This window comes from Fundulus heteroclitus, chromosome 17 (genome assembly GCF_011125445.2).
Source record: "Fundulus heteroclitus isolate FHET01 chromosome 17, MU-UCD_Fhet_4.1, whole genome shotgun sequence".
Lineage (NCBI taxonomy): Eukaryota > Metazoa > Chordata > Actinopteri > Cyprinodontiformes > Fundulidae > Fundulus > Fundulus heteroclitus.
This window is the reverse complement of record NC_046377.1, coordinates 4,065,011-4,085,746: the sequence shown is the minus strand read 5'-3', so window position 1 is coordinate 4,085,746 and position 20,736 is coordinate 4,065,011. Positions and strand designations below refer to the sequence as shown.

At 40.5% G+C, this 20,736-nt stretch overlaps 1 protein-coding gene and 1 long non-coding RNA gene across 2 annotated transcripts in view; both read left to right on the top strand.

Annotated features, from left to right (window-relative positions):
• The first annotated feature begins 9,048 nt into the window (after window positions 1–9,048).
• LOC110369432 lies at window positions 9,049–10,265 on the top strand. Its single transcript, XR_004933120.1, has 2 exons — window positions 9,049–9,295; window positions 9,554–10,265. It is a non-coding gene; the product is annotated as an uncharacterized LOC110369432 (long non-coding RNA).
• A 2,218-nt stretch (window positions 10,266–12,483) lies between these two features.
• Window positions 12,484–20,736, top strand: part of tmtc1 (transmembrane O-mannosyltransferase targeting cadherins 1) — a 64,904-nt gene continuing 56,651 nt past the window's right edge. Inside the window, exons 1-2 of the mRNA XM_021323839.2 lie at window positions 12,484–12,946; window positions 15,475–15,652. Of these exons, the coding sequence (XP_021179514.2) occupies window positions 12,651–12,946; window positions 15,475–15,652 (474 nt within the window). The 5' untranslated portion in view covers window positions 12,484–12,650. The remainder of the gene's footprint in view (window positions 12,947–15,474; window positions 15,653–20,736) is intronic.

The following is a 20,736-nucleotide window of genomic DNA, read 5'->3' as shown; positions in this document are numbered from 1 at the left end:
AGAAATAGCTACCAACAGAACGAACGTCTATATCGGTATCGCTGTTGCCGTGTGGAGAAAATTCATGAGGGAGCAGGGATTGAAAACGGACGCGGAGGCTGCAGCCTTTCTGATGGACAGGTGAGTTAATTCAGTCCAACGGTGAGACTTATGTTGACGTTGTGTTAGAAACAGGGCCGTGTAGTCTGCCCCCTGACAGAAACAGCTAGTTTGTTTGGTAGCTAACACTGACCAGACGAGCTCTTCGCAACAAGTTGTTGTTATGGGGCTTTAATGGCGCACGTGTTTTGCAATGCATTGTGGGACTTGGCCGCCATTTTCCGGGGCAACAGCTTTTGTTTACCTTGCTGTTTTTCGGATTCCTTCCTGCAAGAGATAGAGACGCAAAGAGATGGCGCGCATCCTCGACGGCAATTCTCTTTTTCATCATAATGGTAGACGGCTGGCCGGGGCGCGCCGCAGATCTGGGTGTTGTTTCAAATTTCAGGAATCGAGTCGACGCGATCCGATTTCAAATTGGACTGCTGGTCTTACAAACACCTTTAAGCCCTTACCTGAATTTCATGTAGTTATTTGACATATTCATACTACTGTTATATTAACATTCAACAGCAAATTAATAAAGTAGTGGTAGCTGTAAATTTGTAATGGTGGCGGCTGTAAGGAGCAAACCCTCTTCCCGAATGCTGAGACAATAGGCTATATGCCAGCCGTCACGGTGACGCAATCCCGTTTAAATCTGAGCCAGTAGCACCTCTGCTTCCTGTTGTTTACTTCTGAGATCGACCATGAGTGAGGTTTAAAGATTCTCCCTTCCACTTCCAAGACTGGGGGCTTGGGACAAAAGTCAAAGTCCGTCATCGGAGGATGAAGCCGATGCTCCTTACGTTGACCCGATGGACGTGCCCGTGGAACACAACTACGCGTCGGCTCTAGACCCTGCAGCCATTGATCTGTTATTGGAGGAGAATCGATCTCTGCGGGAGGAAATACGACGTCTACGGCAGCAGGTTGTGAGCCTAACACTGAAGCAGAGGTTCGGCATTCACCGTTTCGCTGCCTCGGACAAGGACATACGGTTCTTTACAAGGTAAGCCTGTGTGTGTGTGTGTGTGTGTGTGTGTGTGTGTGTGTGTGTGTGTGTGTGTGTGTGTGTGTGTGTGTGTGTGAGTGTGTGTGTGTGTGTGTGTGTGTGTCACAAGTGTAACACAACAAGAACAGCTCTTTTCGCGGTATAAACATGAAATTATTGAAAACTCATTGTGTCACACCCTAATCAAGCTAGTTAGCTCTAAACTCCTGCAAAGGTTTCCTGACCCTTTAAACGATCTCTAGTGCTGTTTCAGTAGGCGACACAGTCATGGGGAACGCTGTTGATTTGACCGATGTTCAGAAGACGGTCATTGACAAAATGTCATTGCTGAAGAAGCTTGTTGTTCACAGACTTCTGTATCCAATCAAATTGACAGTAGGAAAAGGGGCACCATTTTGAAATCAAGGTCCAGGAGTCTTGACAAAGAGTAGAGAGGCATAGAGCCCATATTTAAACTTTGTAATTATGAGAATTCTATTAAAATAAACTTTAGTTATGACTTTTATTCTTGTAGTCATGAATTTAAAACTCATAATTGTGACTTTTTCCTCATAATTAGGACTTTAGAACGTATTATGACTTCCTGTTGGGATTTTATTTTATGGCGTAAATGGGCTTTTATACATAACTGACTTTGAATCTTGGAGGGGAAAAAGTCTGTATTATTGTTGCCTGCTATATTATTATTGTTTTGTCTGTTTTAGATGCCTCATATGATCTTCTCATGGGTTTTTGGACCTTGATTGAGCCCTCCCTGCTGTCAATGGTCAGCGTTCGGCAAGCACACAGCGGACATCTCAGCGACTCCAGTGCCACCGGTACAACCCATTCCCTGCAGCCCATTGATGAGTTGTTCCTCTTCTTAAATTATCTTGCCCTTGGCTCGAAGCAGCGGGACCTCGCTGATCGGTACGATCTCCATCCGTCCACAGTCAGCGGGATAATCTCCACGTGGAGTAACTTTTTATATTCATTGCTTGGCTCAATAAGGATCTGGGTACCTCAGGAGCAGACTCGCAAGTCTTTACCTTCAGAATTCAAGGACCACCCAGACACCACAGTAATTCTTGACTGCATAGAGCTGAGGTGTCAGTGCCCATCATCATATGTCCTTCAGAGCGAAGTATTTTCATCCTACAAGTCCCACTGCACTCTGAAGGGCCTCGTCGGGATTGCGCCACACGGGGCCGTGATCTTTATCTGCGAGCTGTACGCCGAGCTGTACGCCGTGATGTGCTTGTCAGTGACAAGCACATCACGTGCGAATCTGGTATTCTCGACCTCTTAAAACCTGGGATGGCGGTCATGGTAGACGGAGACTTTCAGATTGATGACACCATACCCTGCAAGTTGTACAGGCCAGCATTTCTTTTCGGCAGGTCTCGGATGGATGCAGCAGAGGTCAGGGAGACTCGGGTCAGCGCACACCTAAGGGTGCATGTTGAGCTCCTCGTTCATCGAGTCAAGGAGCACAAATTCTTTGACTCTGAAATTCCCCCGTGTCTTTCTGGAAGCTCTTCACCGTGGCCTGTCTCTTGACAAATTATGAGAATGGCCCACTGGTAAAGGCTTGGGCAGAAACCTGAGGTCTGAGTAGCCCCCATGCTGTTGCCAATGTTTTCCACCAAGGTCTAAGACCTTTGGTAAGGTGCAGACCAAATGTTTACTGTTATGCGTTAAATATGCAGTTTTATTGCCATTCTATTTGTATGAAATGTTTGGAAACAGTGCAGGCCTTTAAATCCCGATTTAATAAAATGCTTGTTCATTTCAGCTGTACTGACCTTTATTCATTGTTTGTATGCTGTATGTTTCATCTAGTTATTGCAAAATTCTTAGTTCCAAGTAATTTATTTCCACTTAGCATTACATACAGGGGCATAATGCCGTGGGTTGTCATCGTATTCATAACAGTAACATATAACTAGTAAGCAGAAGTGTCAAAAGTATTTTTTTCTTTCTTTTATTCTTTTTGACCAACCATAACAAGTAAATGGAAAGTACAGGGAATTGCATGGAAATGTAAGGAGTAGAAGTAAAAAGCAGGCGAAAAATAATTACTCCAGTCAAGTATAAATAACCGACGTTACTACTTAAGCTAACAAATTATTTGGGTACAACCCAGGCTTTCCAACAAAGAGTGCCAACATTTGTTATAAGGAAATCCACAAAACAATTTTCTTATTTTTTTTGTGTTACATTTATATTCAACTCAGTTGTTTTAAGAAGGTGGCGAGGTAAAAATAAAAAAGTAAACTTTTTGTTTTACGTTGTCAATGGCTGCCATGTCATGGGGAACCCTCTCAATGAGCCTATCTTCAGCATGAATAACAAAGTTGCACCAGTCACAACCAAAAATCAACATTTGTCCCTGAATCTGCCAGTAATATGGATGAGATCGTCCCAGCGTGTGTCTGCCCTGCCTGATTACAATGTAAGGGCAGTCTATATAGCTTGGGACAGTTGGACATTTTATTTCTAGCAGGCCAAACACTGGCTGACCACCAGGATCATACACGACCCACCTTCTTATGTGATGCCACTCAGCACAGAGACTCTGCTCTCGTGTGCTCTTCTCAGTTTTGTGTGCAGTCCTGAAAGACGTTTCAAGAGAGGCCGTGTGATGGTGCTGGTGGATTAAATGTCTAACACCATTTTTGAGTGTTCAACGAAAAATTTGAAAAACTTATAGAATAAACGACCTTGGAAGAAAAATATGTAGTATGTAGCATTTATATAAAATGCAGCTTGTGCTGAAACAGTCTATGAAATGGGCTGCTGGTTTATTTGATTGTCAGAAATGGTGTTTTTGCACTGGTTGCATTGTTCTGTCCAATTATCTCCCTAGATGCTCTAGTTCAAGGGTGAGGTTCAACCAAAGTGCATTGATACCAGCTTTACATCTTCACTTTTGTTGTGTTAAATCATTGTTCATATAGACAACATTCACTATAAAATGATTGTCTTACAATCTAATTAACATAAACTTTATTTGAAGCAAAATTATTCTTTACCTAATATTGTAACAGAACACCTAAGTAGCAACTTGCTACTAAGGTGTTCAACTGCGTGTTTTGTGTGCTTATTAGCTCCTTCAGTCCAAATTTTCAATTTTGGAAAAGAGAAATGTAAATAAGACTTTTTTTCCGTCTGATTCACCGATTAATCGTAAAAATAATTGACTGATTATTGAAATCCTGCTTTTGTTTCTAAAAAGGTCAGTGTGGCGCCCTCCTAGGGTTAATATGTGGTCTTGCGTTGCACTTCAAATTGATATGGCTTTTGATTGCGGTGACGTCAGGAGCTCTGCTGCTGTGGGGTACAAAAGCAGCTCCGTCTTAAAAAATTAACAACACAGCTCTATCTTGTGCATCCATGGCGAGCACTGTTGCACTTTTCAAACGCCATATGGACTTTTTTCTTCAAAAAAGCAACCAGAAACAAATCTACCAACGCTGCAAAGCTGCTAGTGAATGAAGCTACTGGTGGCTCCTGGACGCTGCTCTCAGTAGAGAAGCAAAACTAGAGACAACAGTTCAGTGTTTCCTAGTTAGCCACGGGACTTTTCAGACCCCTCTAGCAACTTTTATTCCAAAAAGCGACTAGAAACAAATCTAGTGACTTTGTTCTGACATTTTTGCGATTTAGCAGCTTCACTTGAAAGTAGCAATCTGTCGTTCAGTGTTGTATAGTTACAAAGTAAAAATACGTCACTACTGTACTTAGGTATATTTTGGAGTACTTAATACTTTTCTGGAGTATAAAATTTTTTGATAACTTTTACTTCACTATATTTCTGAACTTAATTGCATACTTTTACTCCGATACACTTCCAATGTTTGGTTTAGTTACTCATGAGAGAGAGAGATTCACGCACGTAAGTGTTTTGACCCCACCTACTGATTGACTGCGACAAAGTCGGGACTTGCCTGGTCTTGTTCATCACCACCAACAGGATAAGAAGCAGACAGGCCAGCTGACAGCTTTGCTGGGGCCCGGGACAACACAGTCTTTTTGCCCCCTTTACACCTGCCGCCACCACACACACCAAAAAAAAGTCAACTGTATACTTCATGCCCTGGAATCTCTGTATTTTCTATTGGATATTTTCAACCCATCTATTGAATTTAGTGCACTAGTTGTCTTTTACCAAAAGTTTACCAAAATCTAAAAAAATGTCGTTCAAACTGCATTTGCTTTGTTTTACTTTTTACTTATACTTTTCATTACATTACTTGAGTACATCTATTTTTACAGTAATTTTCATACTTAAGTACAAGACATTTCAGATACTTTAAGACTTTAACTCAAGTAACATTTCAGTCAGTGACTTGGACTTTTACCAAAGTCATATTCTGGAGAGGTACCTATACTTTTACTTGACTCCGAGATTTCAGTACTTTATACAACACTGCTAACGTTACTGTCTCACAACAATCAATAAAGTTGAATGGCTTCTCACTATTCCCTCAGCGCTGTCTCACAGGCACAGGCAGCTGCTATGTGCGTTTTGCGAAAAGATTCAAATATTCTTTATTGTCACCACGTGAAATTTCTTTTTGGCCGCTTCACCTAGGAGTACACAGGCGATTTAAAAAAAAAAAAAAAAGGCTACAGCGTTTTGTCTTTGTTTGTTTTTTTTCCCCTATCATAGCGTTCAAAAGATAATGTTCTGCATAAATTGAGTAAATCCTGTAGACAGCATCCCACAATCCTCTGCGCTCCTTCTTCTCCTGCACTGTTCAGCTTCCATACCACACAGTTATGCTGAGACATAACACACTCAAAGGCAAGTCATTGCACTATTAATCACAATAGGGGGACTCATCTTTGTTCAAGAAGAACCTTTTATTTACATGCTGAACACGTGTTGATTTGTCCCAAAGCGATTGGGTGAAAGAGTGTGAAAGTTATTGACACAGCACGTTTGCACCACGTTTTAAAAAAATTTAAACCAGAAAACAACAACAGCGTGGTGGATGAAGGCTATGTATACAAACAAAAGCTAGGTCCCAGATGCCCAGGAATCCCACAATGCAGTGCAGTGACCCTTTCAAGCCCCGTTCTACACAGGACTCTTGAACTCGTGCAGGATGTTTACGTTGTCACATTTAATACACTCTGCGGCTGCTGTAGTAGTTGTTAGGCGCTTAACGGCCAGGCACCTAATGTATAAATCAGCACTTCTCTGACGAAATTCATTTTTAACTCCACCGTATGGTCAAGTGTATAAACAGTGGTCGCACATTGTGTGACACAGCGCAGCAATATTCGCCGCAGACCGTGATGCGCCGAACATTAGTATCCATCTTTTCATGCACACACCCAGGCTCAAAACCTGATTGTTTAAAAATCTCCACTTTGGCCGGAGTGTTTAGGATCATTCGTTTTAAGGGATGTATGGCGCTGTTTATGTGTGGCTGAAAGGCATAACTGCATAAAAATGTCTTGGTTTTCCATGATATCCTGCTACGTGTGGACTAGGCCTTATTTTTGTTAAATAAATCTGTTTTTTCAAGTTAATCAAAGTAGGTACATTTAGCAAAAATTACAAGTACAAATGATGGCCCAGTAAAACTACTGCTTAATCACAGATATTTAACAGAGTGTATGTAAATACGTTTGTTCCTACCTGCCTCTGTCAATGCGTTATTCGTTTTTGATATTGTTGGTGGGGATGTAAAGTAAGGCAATTTAGCTCTTTTTCAGCTTTCTACACGAACACGGCAGGAGCCTTAATTTACGCCACCATTTACGTCAAACAAAACCCGAGGTGCGCTCAGTTGGGACACAGCTTTCCTTAAAAACTCTGCAATCTCATGTTAAAACTACTAGTCAGTAAAGTATTGTATCCAGACTGCTGTAATTCCTGTAATATAACCATATAATTTGTCAATGTTGCTAATGCACATGGAAGCAAGGCTATGCCAGCGAATATTTTCTTAAGATATCTTCATAAAATAATTTTGGATTTTAGGTTTGCATTTTTGACTATAGAATGGACCCTTCAAGTTCTCCCTACAGAACAAGTACATATATAGGGTCTCGTTTTTCAAAGTGGAAAAGGTAATGTCTTTAGAAAAATGTTTAATTTGTTAAAGTATAAACCATTTTTAATGTCAAACAATGTTTGCGTTTTCGTAGATCTTCCGGTCAATGAGGCTTGCAGTGTTCCATCACCACACCTATAGACGGTATGCCAGACCTTTCATTGAGCCAGCTATTGCGCACAAGTGGAAAACAACGCAGAATAGCAGAATAGAGAATCTCAAAGCACAAACTGTCATACTTGGTGGTGACATGAGGGCTGACTCTCCAGGTATGCACTGATCCTGATTTTTAAAAAATATATTATTAGATTAGCTCTGCAGCTCATCTTATTTATACTGTCTATCTCAAAGGACACCCTGCAAATTTTGGAAGTTCCACAATGATGGATCTGAGGAGCAGAAGCGTCATTGACGTACAACTAGTTCAGGTAATGTCAGATAAATGTATACTTTTTTGCCAAGATTAAACAAGATCTAAAATGTTCACGGGAACAGAGCAATGAAGTGGGTGGAAGTTACCATATGGTCGATTATTTAAACGTGTAAAAGTGTATTCACTTATGCTTGTTCTTTAGGTCTATCTAAAAGGAGGGTTACGATAGCAAAAAAAAACAAAGATTGCACAAAACTGAAGAAGTGGCTTCGTGTTCTAAAGAAGCACATCTGCTGGACTGCTGCTGCCTTCAAGACTCCCCAGGAAAGAGTGGCGCTCTATTCTTAACCGTGTGCAGGACATTCACAACCGCAATGATACTGCTTTTCCCCCAATGTTTACATCCACTGTGCACATCGAGAAGACAAAAGGAAATGGTTAAAACCAGGTGATTATTTTACTATGTTAACTTTAGAGTTTATGTACACCATTTTTAAAATTGTTACATATGTTATAGGTAGGGCTGCATAGTGCAGCAGTGGGTGGCACAACAAGAAGGTCCTGGGTTCGAGTCCAACCCTGGGTCTTTCTGCATGTTCTCCCTGTGCCTGCGTGGGTTCTCTCCGGGTACACCGGCTTCCTCCCACAGTCCAAAAAACATGACTGATAGGTCGATTGATCTCTCTAAATCAGGGGTGTCAAACATACGGCCCGCGGGCCGGATCCGGCCCGCCGAACAATTTAGTCCGGCCCTGTGGCTAAATGCATTATCATTATAATATTTTTATTTTTTTTTTTCCAGTGTTCTGTCTGGCAATGTGGCAATAAGATGCCACAAAGAGCTCATCAGATTTGACTTTCACAAGTGGACAAGATAAAAGGAAGAGAATGATAAAACAATTATTGAAAAAAACATGTACTTCGTTTAATTGAAAATATGCAGTTCCTATATTGCCCACGAGGGGCGCTGTGTTTTAATTACCAGATTAAGCTTCAGGTGTGGAAAAATTCAAATCATTTCTTAATTTTTATCTGTTTGATGTATTTTGTCATGCAGGACAGTGTTTTTAAGTTCCAAAAAATGTGAATAAATGTTTTTCAACATTGTACAATCACTGTGATCAGTTCTTATGCATAATGCACAAGTAAATGTTTAACTGAGTAAAAGTATTGTTGAAATTGCACATACTTTTCTTAAAAACGCTGAGGTTATTCATAATATATTGTGTAAAAGTGAAATTAATTTAATATAAAAATTAATAACAACTCCACATTTATTAGTTCTATTTAATCTTGCAATGAGTTACCTCGTGTGGCCCTCTTGAGATCAGATTAAGCTGTATGCGGCCCCTCAACCAAACTGAGTTTGACACCCCTGCTCTAAATTGTCCTTAGGTGTGAACTACCTTTTCCTTAGGTGTTTAATTCTACCTGTGAAACCAAGCAAAAACCCTCGTTACCGCTACGTCATGTTTCTACTGGTTAGAGTGTAGCAGCTGCAGCAGCGTTAAAGCAATAATGATGAGTGCACTTTTACTTGAGTACATGAGATTTGTATTCTGCCCATCTCTGCTGGGGAAAGATGCAAATGTGGGAGTGATGTGAGAGAGGAGTAATGTGAAAAAGCGAGTGCCTTTAACACCTCTTGCGGCTTCGAAATTAAGTTATCGCTTTTATAATGTGTTTTAGCATTTTAATGAAGCCACTACCTCATCTGAAGAGCCCATGTGCAGAACGTCTTCAAGAAGGGAGAACAAACACCACCACCAGAAACCTTCAGTAAGTCTTACAGCATTAGTCACTATTGGTGTGCAAAACATATTTCAACAAATCCAAATAATTTTTTATGAATATTTTAATGATGTTTCTTTGCAAAATCACAATAGCAGTGCATTTTCTAAGTTGAGAAACCAACATAAAGCGAAGCCACATGGAAAATAACTATATGTAATGTCACTTTAGTCAGGAGTGCAAGAGAGCAAACTTTCCAAATATTTCTTGCAAACAGCTTGTTGAAGCAGGTGTCTGGCGTTGCAGATTACGTGGATGACATTATGAAGTTGGTCTCCGAACAGGTTTTTCAGGATCCAGCTCCGTATTTAGAGGAGGTTGAAAAGATCAACCTCCCACCAACCCTTTGGTCTCAGCATCCAAGACCAGAAAAGCCAACAGTGGCTTCAGCCCAGGGGTCCGTTCTTCGTACGTCGCTAACTCAGTTAGCTGGATTTGATTGTTGACGATTTGGCATGATCTTGGATCGTTTGGTTCTTCCAAACTCATCCTGGACTTGCTGTCATAGCAACATGTGCGCAAACTTAAGCCTGCTCGCAAATAATTAATTTGTTGAAACCCCAATTTAAGTGTTCAACGCGGAGGAGTCGGGCTTTGACAATTGCGCAGACTGTGTGCATTGCCCTCAGATTCTTTGCGAATGGCACTTTTCTGTACACTATTGGCGATGCAGAGAACTTGGTGAAGAGTGCTGTCTGTCGTGCCATTCACAAAGTGTACCTGGCACTGAAGCAGTTTTTAGGGGTTTTTGTGGTATTTCCAAGCCACTTAAGTGCCCAGGTTGTAAAGCAGAATTATAAATTGTACAGTAACTTACCTGGACATTTACAGTCCAGGACCGGTCTGAATCCCTCATCATCTGGAGACACATGCCTTAATCCCCAGGACAACACACACTCTCCTACCCAGATATCCCCAACACCGGGACACAAACCTTCTGTATGCACAAAACCTGTAACAACTAGATCAAAAAGAAGTTACATCATTTTAAATACCAAACGGTGAAGGAATATTTGTTCTCATTTTGAAATTTGTTTGTGTGGGACAAACGTGCTGTGTGCTTTTCTTTCAATTGGGAAAATAGTTGCTGCATCCCATTTACATACGTTTCATATTTCTCTTTTAAGGGAGTATTTCTCAGGGTGGTTTTGATGTAATATTTCATACTTGTGTACCTTTATAAATTACTTATCACAGTGTATTTAAATAAAATCTTTAAGGATGTCACATAGGTTAACTTATACTTTTTGTAACATGTTTCTAATTTTTTTTGTTCGTTTGTGTTCTGAGTCGTCAAAAAGATTATGGGTAATTGACAATAAAGATACTTTTTTTGTGTGTGTTTGTTGTGAGATCGCATCTTTGAACATTTTTATTATAATAATAAAAATTTAAAAAATCATTTACTGTGCAATCTCTCTTAGATGTAATGGTCCAAACTGTGCTTTGTAAACATTGATTGCATTCTGGCGTGAATTCTCATTTAGACACATAGCCTCAAATCCAGGGTACTTCCTCCATTCTGGCTGTCCCTTTTCAAATATTTTTTAATTTTCAATGCAGAAATAATGGAATATAGCCTATGTATTGGGAAAAATCACACTTAGAATGGGGATTTCTTTATAACATTCAGTTTTATTCTGTTGGCATTTTAGGGCACTTACCACGCATAGACCTAAACACATGTAGTGAATAAAAGCAAATGTTATAAAACCACATCTCTTTGTAAATCAGTTTTATTAGTTACTATTAGTAATATCACACTTACAGAAAAGAAAAATCATGTTAATTCAAAGACGTTTTGCTGATAATGTAATTTCCCACAACAGTTCTGGCTTAAAATATAGAAAGTGTGCTATAAATAGAAAATCAGCGAATAATAATAATTAAAAAAAGCTTTAGTACAATTTAACCATAAAAAAACATTATATACAACTGTATTCCATATCAAATTGTTCATAGCAAGTATGACGATTCTTTGTGGGTGTTAAATAGTTTCAGAACAGTGACACATGACATACTAGTTATTTGGTATGGATAGAGAAGGTGTAAACAGTTAACGCCATTGGGATGCACTCATTTGAAGGCGTGATTCTGCGGATTCGTCATCATGCTCTTGCTCTGGGTCTGAACATGTAAGGCTGAATTAATCTGTATGATGCTTCAGTGAACTGCAGTTACTGGAATAAATGAACTATGAACTAGCATTTTTGGTTTATTAAATATGACTTCATGGATGGATGAATGAAAAGATAGGGAATAAGTTATTGAAAATCTAAATATACTAATATTAATGTCAATATACTTTTCATTAGGATGCATTTGACATTCTGTGCTTGTTCCATCTGGACTTGCATAACAACACTGCTGCATTATACAGAGTAAACACATTAAGTTTGGTTTGTTTACATCGAGTACAGGGAATATTTGAGAACTGATGGTCGTTTTGAGCACTTTCCTATTTGGTTAATGATGAAATATTTTAACCAGTGGCTGAATTGCCTATTAGTTGATAGGACGGGCTAGAGCAAATGGTTACCCGAGGGAATAGGGTTTTGTTCAAATCCAAATTCATGTTTGAGCTGCTTTACTTGACGGAGAGACAGTCTGTTCATTCCTCCTGTTCTGCTGCTGCTGATGTGGAGTAGATAAACAAGTTGGAGGCTCGCCCAGTCCTACTCTGAGCCCTCGGTATGCACATATTTCCCTGCAACAGCTGCGGCTCCCAAGCTGGAGGCAGCACACTACGGCGCATGCGTAGGCAGGCGGGAACTCAATGAGGATGTTGCATTCAAGTACCCCAAGTTAGCTCGTAGATTTAACTCTGTCATTTCTGGGCGGCTTCCAACTCATCCAGGTTATACAGCTTTAACTAGAACGCAAGTGAATATCCTGTATTTGTTATTTGACAGTTTAGCATATTCGTTTATTTGCATTTGTTTAAAACGTTTGCCGTATATTGGGGAAGGGGAATGAACACGTAATAAAATATTATTTCTCAAGGTCAGTGATTCTTGAATCAATACATAAAACCAAACGAGGTAAATAATGTTTGACTTAATACAAGTGACACCATCAGTCTACATTAAATATAGTGCGGAAGAAGAAGAAAAATTAAATTGTACAAATCACATTTTCTTTTTGCAAAAACAGACGGGCGCGAGGGTGCAGAATTCTCCCACGCTTTAGGACCGAACCAGAAGGCAACACAACACATCCACAGTGCTGTGCCTGACCCCAGCAGCACACTCAGCCGCCACCTACCCGACGGAATGCCTCTGTCCTCCGGCGTGTTTGACTTCGACCACAGCGCAGCGGTGCCGCGCTGGAAACCAGGCCCGACATGACAGGCTTGGGACGGCAGAAGAAAGGCCGCCAGCAGGGGCGGCTGCCCCTCCGGCTGGAAGCCGCGCGGGCTGCGGCTCTCTACGCCGCGCTGTCCGCTCTGTGCGTGCTGTGCTACGGCAACTCTCTCCACGGGGAGCTGGTGCACGACGACGTGTGGGCTATCGTCAACAACCCGGACGTCCGACCGGGGTCCAGCCTGCGGAACATCTTCAGCAACGATTTCTGGGGGAAGAGGATGGCGGACAACACCAGCCACAAGTCCTACCGACCTCTGTGCATCCTCACCTTCAAGTAAGTCCTCCCTCCTCCTCCCTTTCTTTTACTTTGTGGCTGCTTCGAAATGTTGTCGCCGAGTGAAGGTTGACGTCATGATGCTGCTGTCGCGCATTCCTCATCAGCGCTAATGGGAACCAGAAATGGTTCCCGTGAACTTAGCGGGAACGCGCTGAAACTTCACGAGCACAAACCCCGCATTCCTGCAAACGAACGACCCGAACCGAGCCCAGAGGTTCCGACACATCCCAGCCGGGCTCCCGCTCCAAAGTCCAGTTCCCCCCCTCCAAAGTCCAGTTCCCCCCCGAGCCCCAATAGCCTGCGATATCCCGGCATGCCGTTTTGCTCCAGAACTTTTAAGTTGTGCAGCTGATGCCTGGAGGCGAGGGAGCAGACACACATGGGCGCGCCTGGTCGTTGTATCCAGTGACAGGCGCTGTGGAGAGCCTCACCTTTGCTATCCACAGCAAAAAGTTCACTGGGGCGTTAATAGTATTGTGAATACTATAAATAAATAAATTCTGAAGCTCGTTCTTGGCCTGTAGAGCAAAAGTAGCAGAGCACCACTAACTCGGTGAGTCTTTGTTGCCAGCAAAGGGCTGTAGAGGCGGCCACCTCCTCCACGGACAGCGTGACAGCGGAAGGAGGACGAAAAGGGGGAAATTCTAGAGGCCCAGGGGATGTGAGCGCAATGTACAGATTCAAAAGCTGCAATAGAGAGCATTCACTCAGGAGGAAATAATAGGAAAGACCTGGTAATAAAAATTTATCAGAGTTTTAGGTTATATAGGTATGGAATAGAGGTTCAGTTCTGTTGGGTACCGCCACATGAAGGGGTGAAAGGAAATGAAACAGCAGACTAGCTAGCTAAAAAGGCTTTAGGAAAGCAGGATAAAGATCAGATTTCATTTGAGAAAGGGGAAGGTAAATCAATAATTAAAAAGAAACAGAAATATGGCAAAAAATATGGGATGAAGATGAGAAAGGAAGAAGATTATATAGGGTTCAAAAATCTGTAATATGTAAGAATTGTGGAAAAAGAAGCAGAAGGGAAGAGATAATTTTTACTAGACTAAGAACTGGACACCCATACTTGAATGAGTTTTTGTATATAATAGGGAAGAGAAGTAATGATATATGTGAGGGTTGTGCAGAAAAAGAAAATGTGGATCATGTTTTGATGAATTGCATTAAATATGCAACGGAAAGACAGAGAGGATGAGGAAAGTAATTATGGAAGAAGGGAGAGATTGGAGTATTAAAGGAATTTTAGGGACAGATGGAGATAGGGAAGAAAATATGGTCATTAATAAAGCATTGTTTTTATTTTTACATAAAACAAAATTCAAAAATAGAATATAGAAGGTGGAACCATAGAGATACACACTCATGTACAGTAGGTGGCGGTATGCACCTATAGGTTGTTTGCAATCCGCCAATAAAAGGAATAGAAGAAGAAGAAGAAGCAGATGTGAGCGCATTATTTACAGTTCTTATTTCAGCAAGGCGAAGATGAATTCATGAAGAAATAATGCGTTTAACACTGGGCTATCCCGTTGGCAGTGTAAAAAGCACATCTCAATCCCACTACGGAGCATTTTCTTTCTGATTGTATATCTGTATCAGCAAATCATGTTGATCAAAATACACAGTTTTATTGAAAGTTTTTGTTTTTGTTTTCTTTTGTTAGGGGAGTGTCTGCTATAGTCAGTGTTTTTAGCTGAAGTGTACCTTCCTTAAGACAGCTTCTGGTATTGGTTCCAGTAAAAAGTGGATTTGGCGCCTGGTTAGGTGAGGCCTGCTCAGTGTTATTGCGAATATATATCGTCACTGCAACAAACAATATGTACAATATTTAGAATCAGGATCTGCTTTAATCCCCAAGGTAGCTCCTACAGGGAAAGTGGCTCCTGTTCTGCTTGAGTTGTACGAGTCCTGGATGAGGGACGGGTTAGCCCAGACGATCCTTTCTACCGGCCTGATTGTGCATTTTGGTTTGGACCCGTCCTGTCTTGTGAATGACCCAAACCACACTGTGATGGATATGCTCAAATCAGTTTGACCCCTGGCCTTGTAGAGGATGTCCTGCAGCTCCTGTAGGAGGTTGGACTTCTTGACTGTAAGCCAGTCTTGCTGGCCAGGCTAGTGTAAAATCATTTGCAGCAAACATTTAATATTTTTTCTCCATTATTTTCAATGGCGGGGATGCCATCTCGTTTTATAAGCATGCTTCCCAGCTTGTATTTAGTTGCTTTCTGAATTTAGGTCAACTCTCAGGCAAGATGATTAGGGGGGGAAAAAAAACTTTTTAGAAATTATTAATTGTTTGTTTGTTTTTACAAAATGAAGGGGAGAGGGGAAAAATAAAAAAGATTAATCCGATTTGGTATAATAATGCCCATGATGAGTGTAAGCAAACTAGTAGGTTGAGAGAGGAGACAAAAACCTAAACACTGTGATTCTAAACTCGTGAACCTACTGGCGCTCCTGAACATCTTTTCCTCCCAGTACCTGTTTTTTTTTAATTCTGTCTTTCTTCTGATCAGGTTGAACATCCTGCTGGGTGGCATGACGCCTCTGTATTTCCACATCATCAACGTGTGTTTGCACTGCGCCGTTACCTGCCTGCTCATGTACACATGTGAACGATGCGTGTTTGAGGACCCACGCCTGGCCTTCGTCACTGCTCTCCTCTTCGCTGTGCACCCTGTTCACACTGAGGCGGTGAGTAGACGCCAAGAACATGGTCTCTGTCTCTTTACCATTTTAGTTGGTCCCTTTAGGGAAAATTTGATTCTTTTTACACTCTGATAAACACAAGTTTTTAAAGTATTAGAATTAGTTTTCTTTCATAATTAAAAAGCGGATTTAGCTCCAGCACGTCCTATTTCATGGAGACCTTTATTGTAGTTTTGAAGATGCGTCTCATTGGCTTGTTACGTTATGGAAATGTTTTTACATTGTTCTCTTTCATTTCTGCCAGTTTTAAGACTAAAACCTTGATCACAAATCCATTTTATTCTTTATTTTCGGTTCTTCTGAAAAGGAAGAGTAAAGCTGTAAATCAGAATCATCTTTATTTGGCATTGATTGTATGCAAAATCAAAGAATTTGAATAATTGATTTATAAATGCTGTATTTAATTTCCTTTTTAAAAAGATCCATGTCTAGCTTTGACATTTAAGTATTTTAGTAGCTGTACTTATTTTTAAACATAATTTTACTTGCAGATTGAGTAAATCCCTTGTCGGCAAGACAAATGTATTTCTGCGTTTTAATAAAGTCTCCATAACTTCTAAGTGGAATGTGGAGTTACAACTGACCCGATAATAGGCCATTCGCCAATAATGTCCCAAAAAATACCCACTGGCCATCTCACACAAGTGTAATAATGGCAGCACCAGCAGAAATATTGAAAACAGCAAGGTTCCTAAGGTGTTTAAAGTAGCAGTGTCCCAGTTTTTGTTCTGTTCTTGATCCCCAGAGAAGTTGACAGAAAATGTACTAACAAAGCCTGTTGACTTAAAAAGGTCAGGTGCTTGTCGGCGAGAGCTGCATCTGGCTTTATGTTTTTGAGCAAGTAGAGATTAAGTTAGGCTTCAAAACTGGAGATGGTGTCTTCCTAGTATTTATTGTAGAGGCTGGTTTTGGAAGCCAGTCAATCACAAGCCAGCAACGAGGATTCAACAGAATAGTTGTCTTTGTGTTGTTTGTGATGCATGTCATTATGTAGCATTGTGTCCATGACAGACCGCCCTATTAATTAATTTCAACTTTTATCTGCGTAATCTGAAGAGAAGCGAGGATGAGAGCAAACCCTCCAGAAAGTTGGGCAAAAAAATCCACTTTTTTTGGATAGCTAACATAGCTAAAAATTTAGTTTTCCTGTCTTAGAAACATGGTCAGGTAAATAGTTTATCAATAGGTTAAGTTTTTTTTTTTTTTTTTTTTTAAAGAAAATTGTGATTTGCTGTATTTTAAATGAGATTTTACCCCCATGAGTTTTATAGTTTTCCATTATTGCACTGCTACTCAGTATGCATTTTGCATTACATTTTTTAGACTGCTTGTCTTCCTACATATTTCTGTCCTTGCTATATACAAGTGGACTGGAAGCAGAAGAAATTTGAAAATATGGCTGAATCTGTTTGTTTCAGATCAGCCTGTTTACCAGAAAATCAGCCAATGGCATCACACAAGCTTGCTTCTGAACAAATTAGATTTTAATTATATTTTCTAGGGTGGAAGAATTGGGGGGGGGGATCGAATTGATATCATTTATTTCCCACCAATATTGCAATAGCAATTCAAAATGCAATTTTTCAAGTCCTGTGCCACCGTATCTCCCCATGAAACACAGGGAAGGAATCAGATCAAGTGTAACAAAATAAATCATTAAACCAATGAATCCTTCTAGAAGGCAATAACTTCAAGTTCCTGAGGACCTAAAGGATCTGCAGTCTTTGGATTGCTTTGAAAAGAGACTGAAAACCTTACTTTTTAAAGGAACATTTCAGTTATGGGTCAAAGGCTTGACAATAAATGAAAGCAACAATAGCAACGAAATATCGGTAAAACGGAAAGCCTCCCTATTTCTTTTTCAGACAGCTACAGTTTTTGTTTTTCCATCTTTCCAGCAGTCTTCAGAACTCCTGCCTGACACAGAATATTTAGTTTTATAAAACAGATTAGGTTTTTGTTGATAAAATGTATTATACTTCAGAATTAAATGCTATTTTGAGATGCTATCGTTGGTTACTTACATTTCTCAAGTTCAACAAATCAAAACTCTCTCCTGCTTCTGTTCAGAACTGCGCTCAGCAGCTTTCACCTATTTTAGTGCAGATAATAGTTAGTTTCTTAACTGGGACCAGTTTCGTAGCCTAGTATTAATTGTGGTAATGGCAGTATCCCAGTATGAATCAAAACTTAAATCTCACGCTCCAAGCAAGCACGCACACGTGCACTAGAAAACAGCCAATCAGAAAGAGGGAAGGCAGAATTTAAGGTAGTACAACAATGAGAGTGGAGTTAAAAAAGCACAGAGCACAGTCACGTGTGCTGCAGATTTAAAGGGACAGGACGAGACGGAGCGGCAGCAGCGCCAGGCAGTAGAGCTGCGAGAGGAGAAGAAGGGCAGAGTGAGGGCACGTCATGTGGATCATGTAACCAGCCACGGTTACCGAGGCACGGTAGATCTAAATTATTATTATTTTGGACATGCACACACACACAAACACACACACATAAAAAAAAACACTGACAAAAGGGCACTTTAGGCATCAAGGGGGAAAGATGCAGGCGTCCAAGGTGGTTGGACACCTGAGAGTCTGATCCATTTATTCCATCTACTAGCATAGAGCTCTGCTTGTAGTCTTAACATAAAAGTTAGTCTTTCCAATTTGTGAGTCTCTTCAACCAATTTCAACCATTCCTCCAATGTCAGAGAGTTATGTTGGAGCCATTTCCAAATAATGTTTTTTTTTGTGACACTGAGAATTTTTAGTAGATATTTATCAATATTTTCAAGGATGCGATGAATATCTCCTAACAGTAGTAATAAAGCTGGTTGTTGAAATTTAAAACCAAAAGTCAATTCAGTTTCCTCTAAGAGATTGCTCCAATATGTTTTAATCTTTTGGGCAGGACCACAGAATGTGGAAGTGGTTTGCATTTTAGTCCCCACAGCCCCTCCAGCATGCTGACAGGTTTGAGCTTCTGAAAGATTGTTGTTTTGGTTTTACAAAAAAAACGCACTATATATTCTGTTGAGATTTCTTTGCCCTGCAGCAAGCCCTGATAAATCCTTGAAATAATGGCCCTGCTCGGCCTACAGTATGTTTGGGAAATTAATTAAATTATCCCACTTGGCTCTAAAGTGTGTTTATTCAGTATGTTTGAAACCAGACATTGTTGGAGCTGTAAATATCTTTTTCTAAATCATATTTTTGTTGTAGCATTTGAAAGCTAGGTGAAATATTCTTAACCAGAATGTTGCAATATGCTGCCATTCCTTTATGTGGCCAAATTTAAAATGTTGAGTAAAATTGGTATATGACTGCTCATATTTTGTTCTTTGACCATTTCAAACCGAGACTGCGGTGTAAAAGATACTAAAGGATGTAATTCTGTGTGGCATCCTGCTGTAAGTTTCTGATCTCCAATCAGTGCTTGTATAGGGATATTTCCACACATTCCCTGCAGTCAGATGGTCTCAATGTGTGAGTGTGTGTGAGAGAGAGACAGACAGAAGCAGAGAGGGGAGACGAGCTCCAATTCACAGAGTTACAATTTTCAGCTTTATGAGATTATTTGCCTTAGGCTCGCGGGGGCAACAATTGCAAAATATTTTTAAACGCAGTGAAATTATTTTTATAGGTTTAATATTGCACTGACTCCCCAGCTGCAGGCTGCTGTGTCAGCAGGGAGAGCTGTCATGCATCCCCGAGTACGGGCTGCTTTTAGTGGGCACCTCTGTGAAAGCACCCCGCTGTACTCAGGCTGAAAGGCAGACAACAACTGCCTTCTACCACTGAGGGTGGATGGATGGACACTTCAGAGACAGAACTTAACAGCTTTCGGTGTGTGTAAAATAAGAGCCTAGAAAACAGAATGAACGTAATAGTTCAAAAAGTGTAATAGAAAGAGGAGAAAACTGAACGGGTTGGAAAAATATGACTCAAAAAGAATATAAAGATATCTATCTACACAGCACCCAGAGACTCCAAGTATACAACAAAATATATTTAAGAATAGAATTGAATATTTGTCACAGTGTGTTACCGCGGCAAAATTTCTCTTTTGCTACTCTTGTTCACATTACACAATGAAGGCAAAAATGACAAACAAACAGGCAATGAACCAGGGTTAATTTTTTTTTAGCATTTAGAAAGGTCACAGAAAACAGATATGATGTAGTAGGCAGCTTATTGAACAATGATGATCTGAGGCTTTGTCTACAGCAATGTGCATTTAGATATTCAGAGATGATAGAGTGCAGTAGGCAGTAACATTAAGATGAACTGCAACGTATGTTAGGCTAGCAACAGTGGGGTGAGTTTTAATGCATTGGACTGCAGTCTTAGCATGATATGTCAACTTTAAGTCCATGCAATTTATGTTTATTTTAATAGTACTTTTGTATTGGTTAAAAATATTTCAAGATTGTGCTGTTTTTTGTTAGACACAGTAATTGATTAAGTATTGTCAATGTCTTGCAGTACAAATAGTCATTTTAAAATGACTATTTGTACTGTATTTAAAACAAAAATACAAGGGTCCACCTAAGCGACGCCTACCACAAGGCTTAGCCAGTTTTCTGGAAGAAACCCTGAAATGCTTAAAGCTAGGGTCAGAGATTTTTCCCGAAGTTTCCCCAAGTCCCCTTTTGAATAACCGTGCATGTGCAAGACTGGCTTACTCTACTCTTCCGCTCTTCAGGGGGATCACGTCTTAGAAATCTCCCAAATCCACCCTGGTCTTATTTCTTTCTACTGAGGTCTTCCTCTTCCTCTCATAAACATGAATACGGTTCTCAGCCATGTTCAAAGTCTACGGTGAGGTGCTCCTAAAAACCCCCTGGTGCTTGAAGGGTTAACACTGAAAGACAGCCGTAACGCAAACATGACTTCAGACTATGCCCCAACCCTTCCGTATATCTCCTACTCTATTCTGTTTTCTGTTCAGTCGTTTGGGCCCAGTCAGTCTGCTACGGTGAATGAGGCTCCTGTTTGAGAACTGAAAAGCCCCCATTCATCAATATGCTCTTTCTTCTGTCAGTTGGATGCCGGACATACGTGGATCTAGTC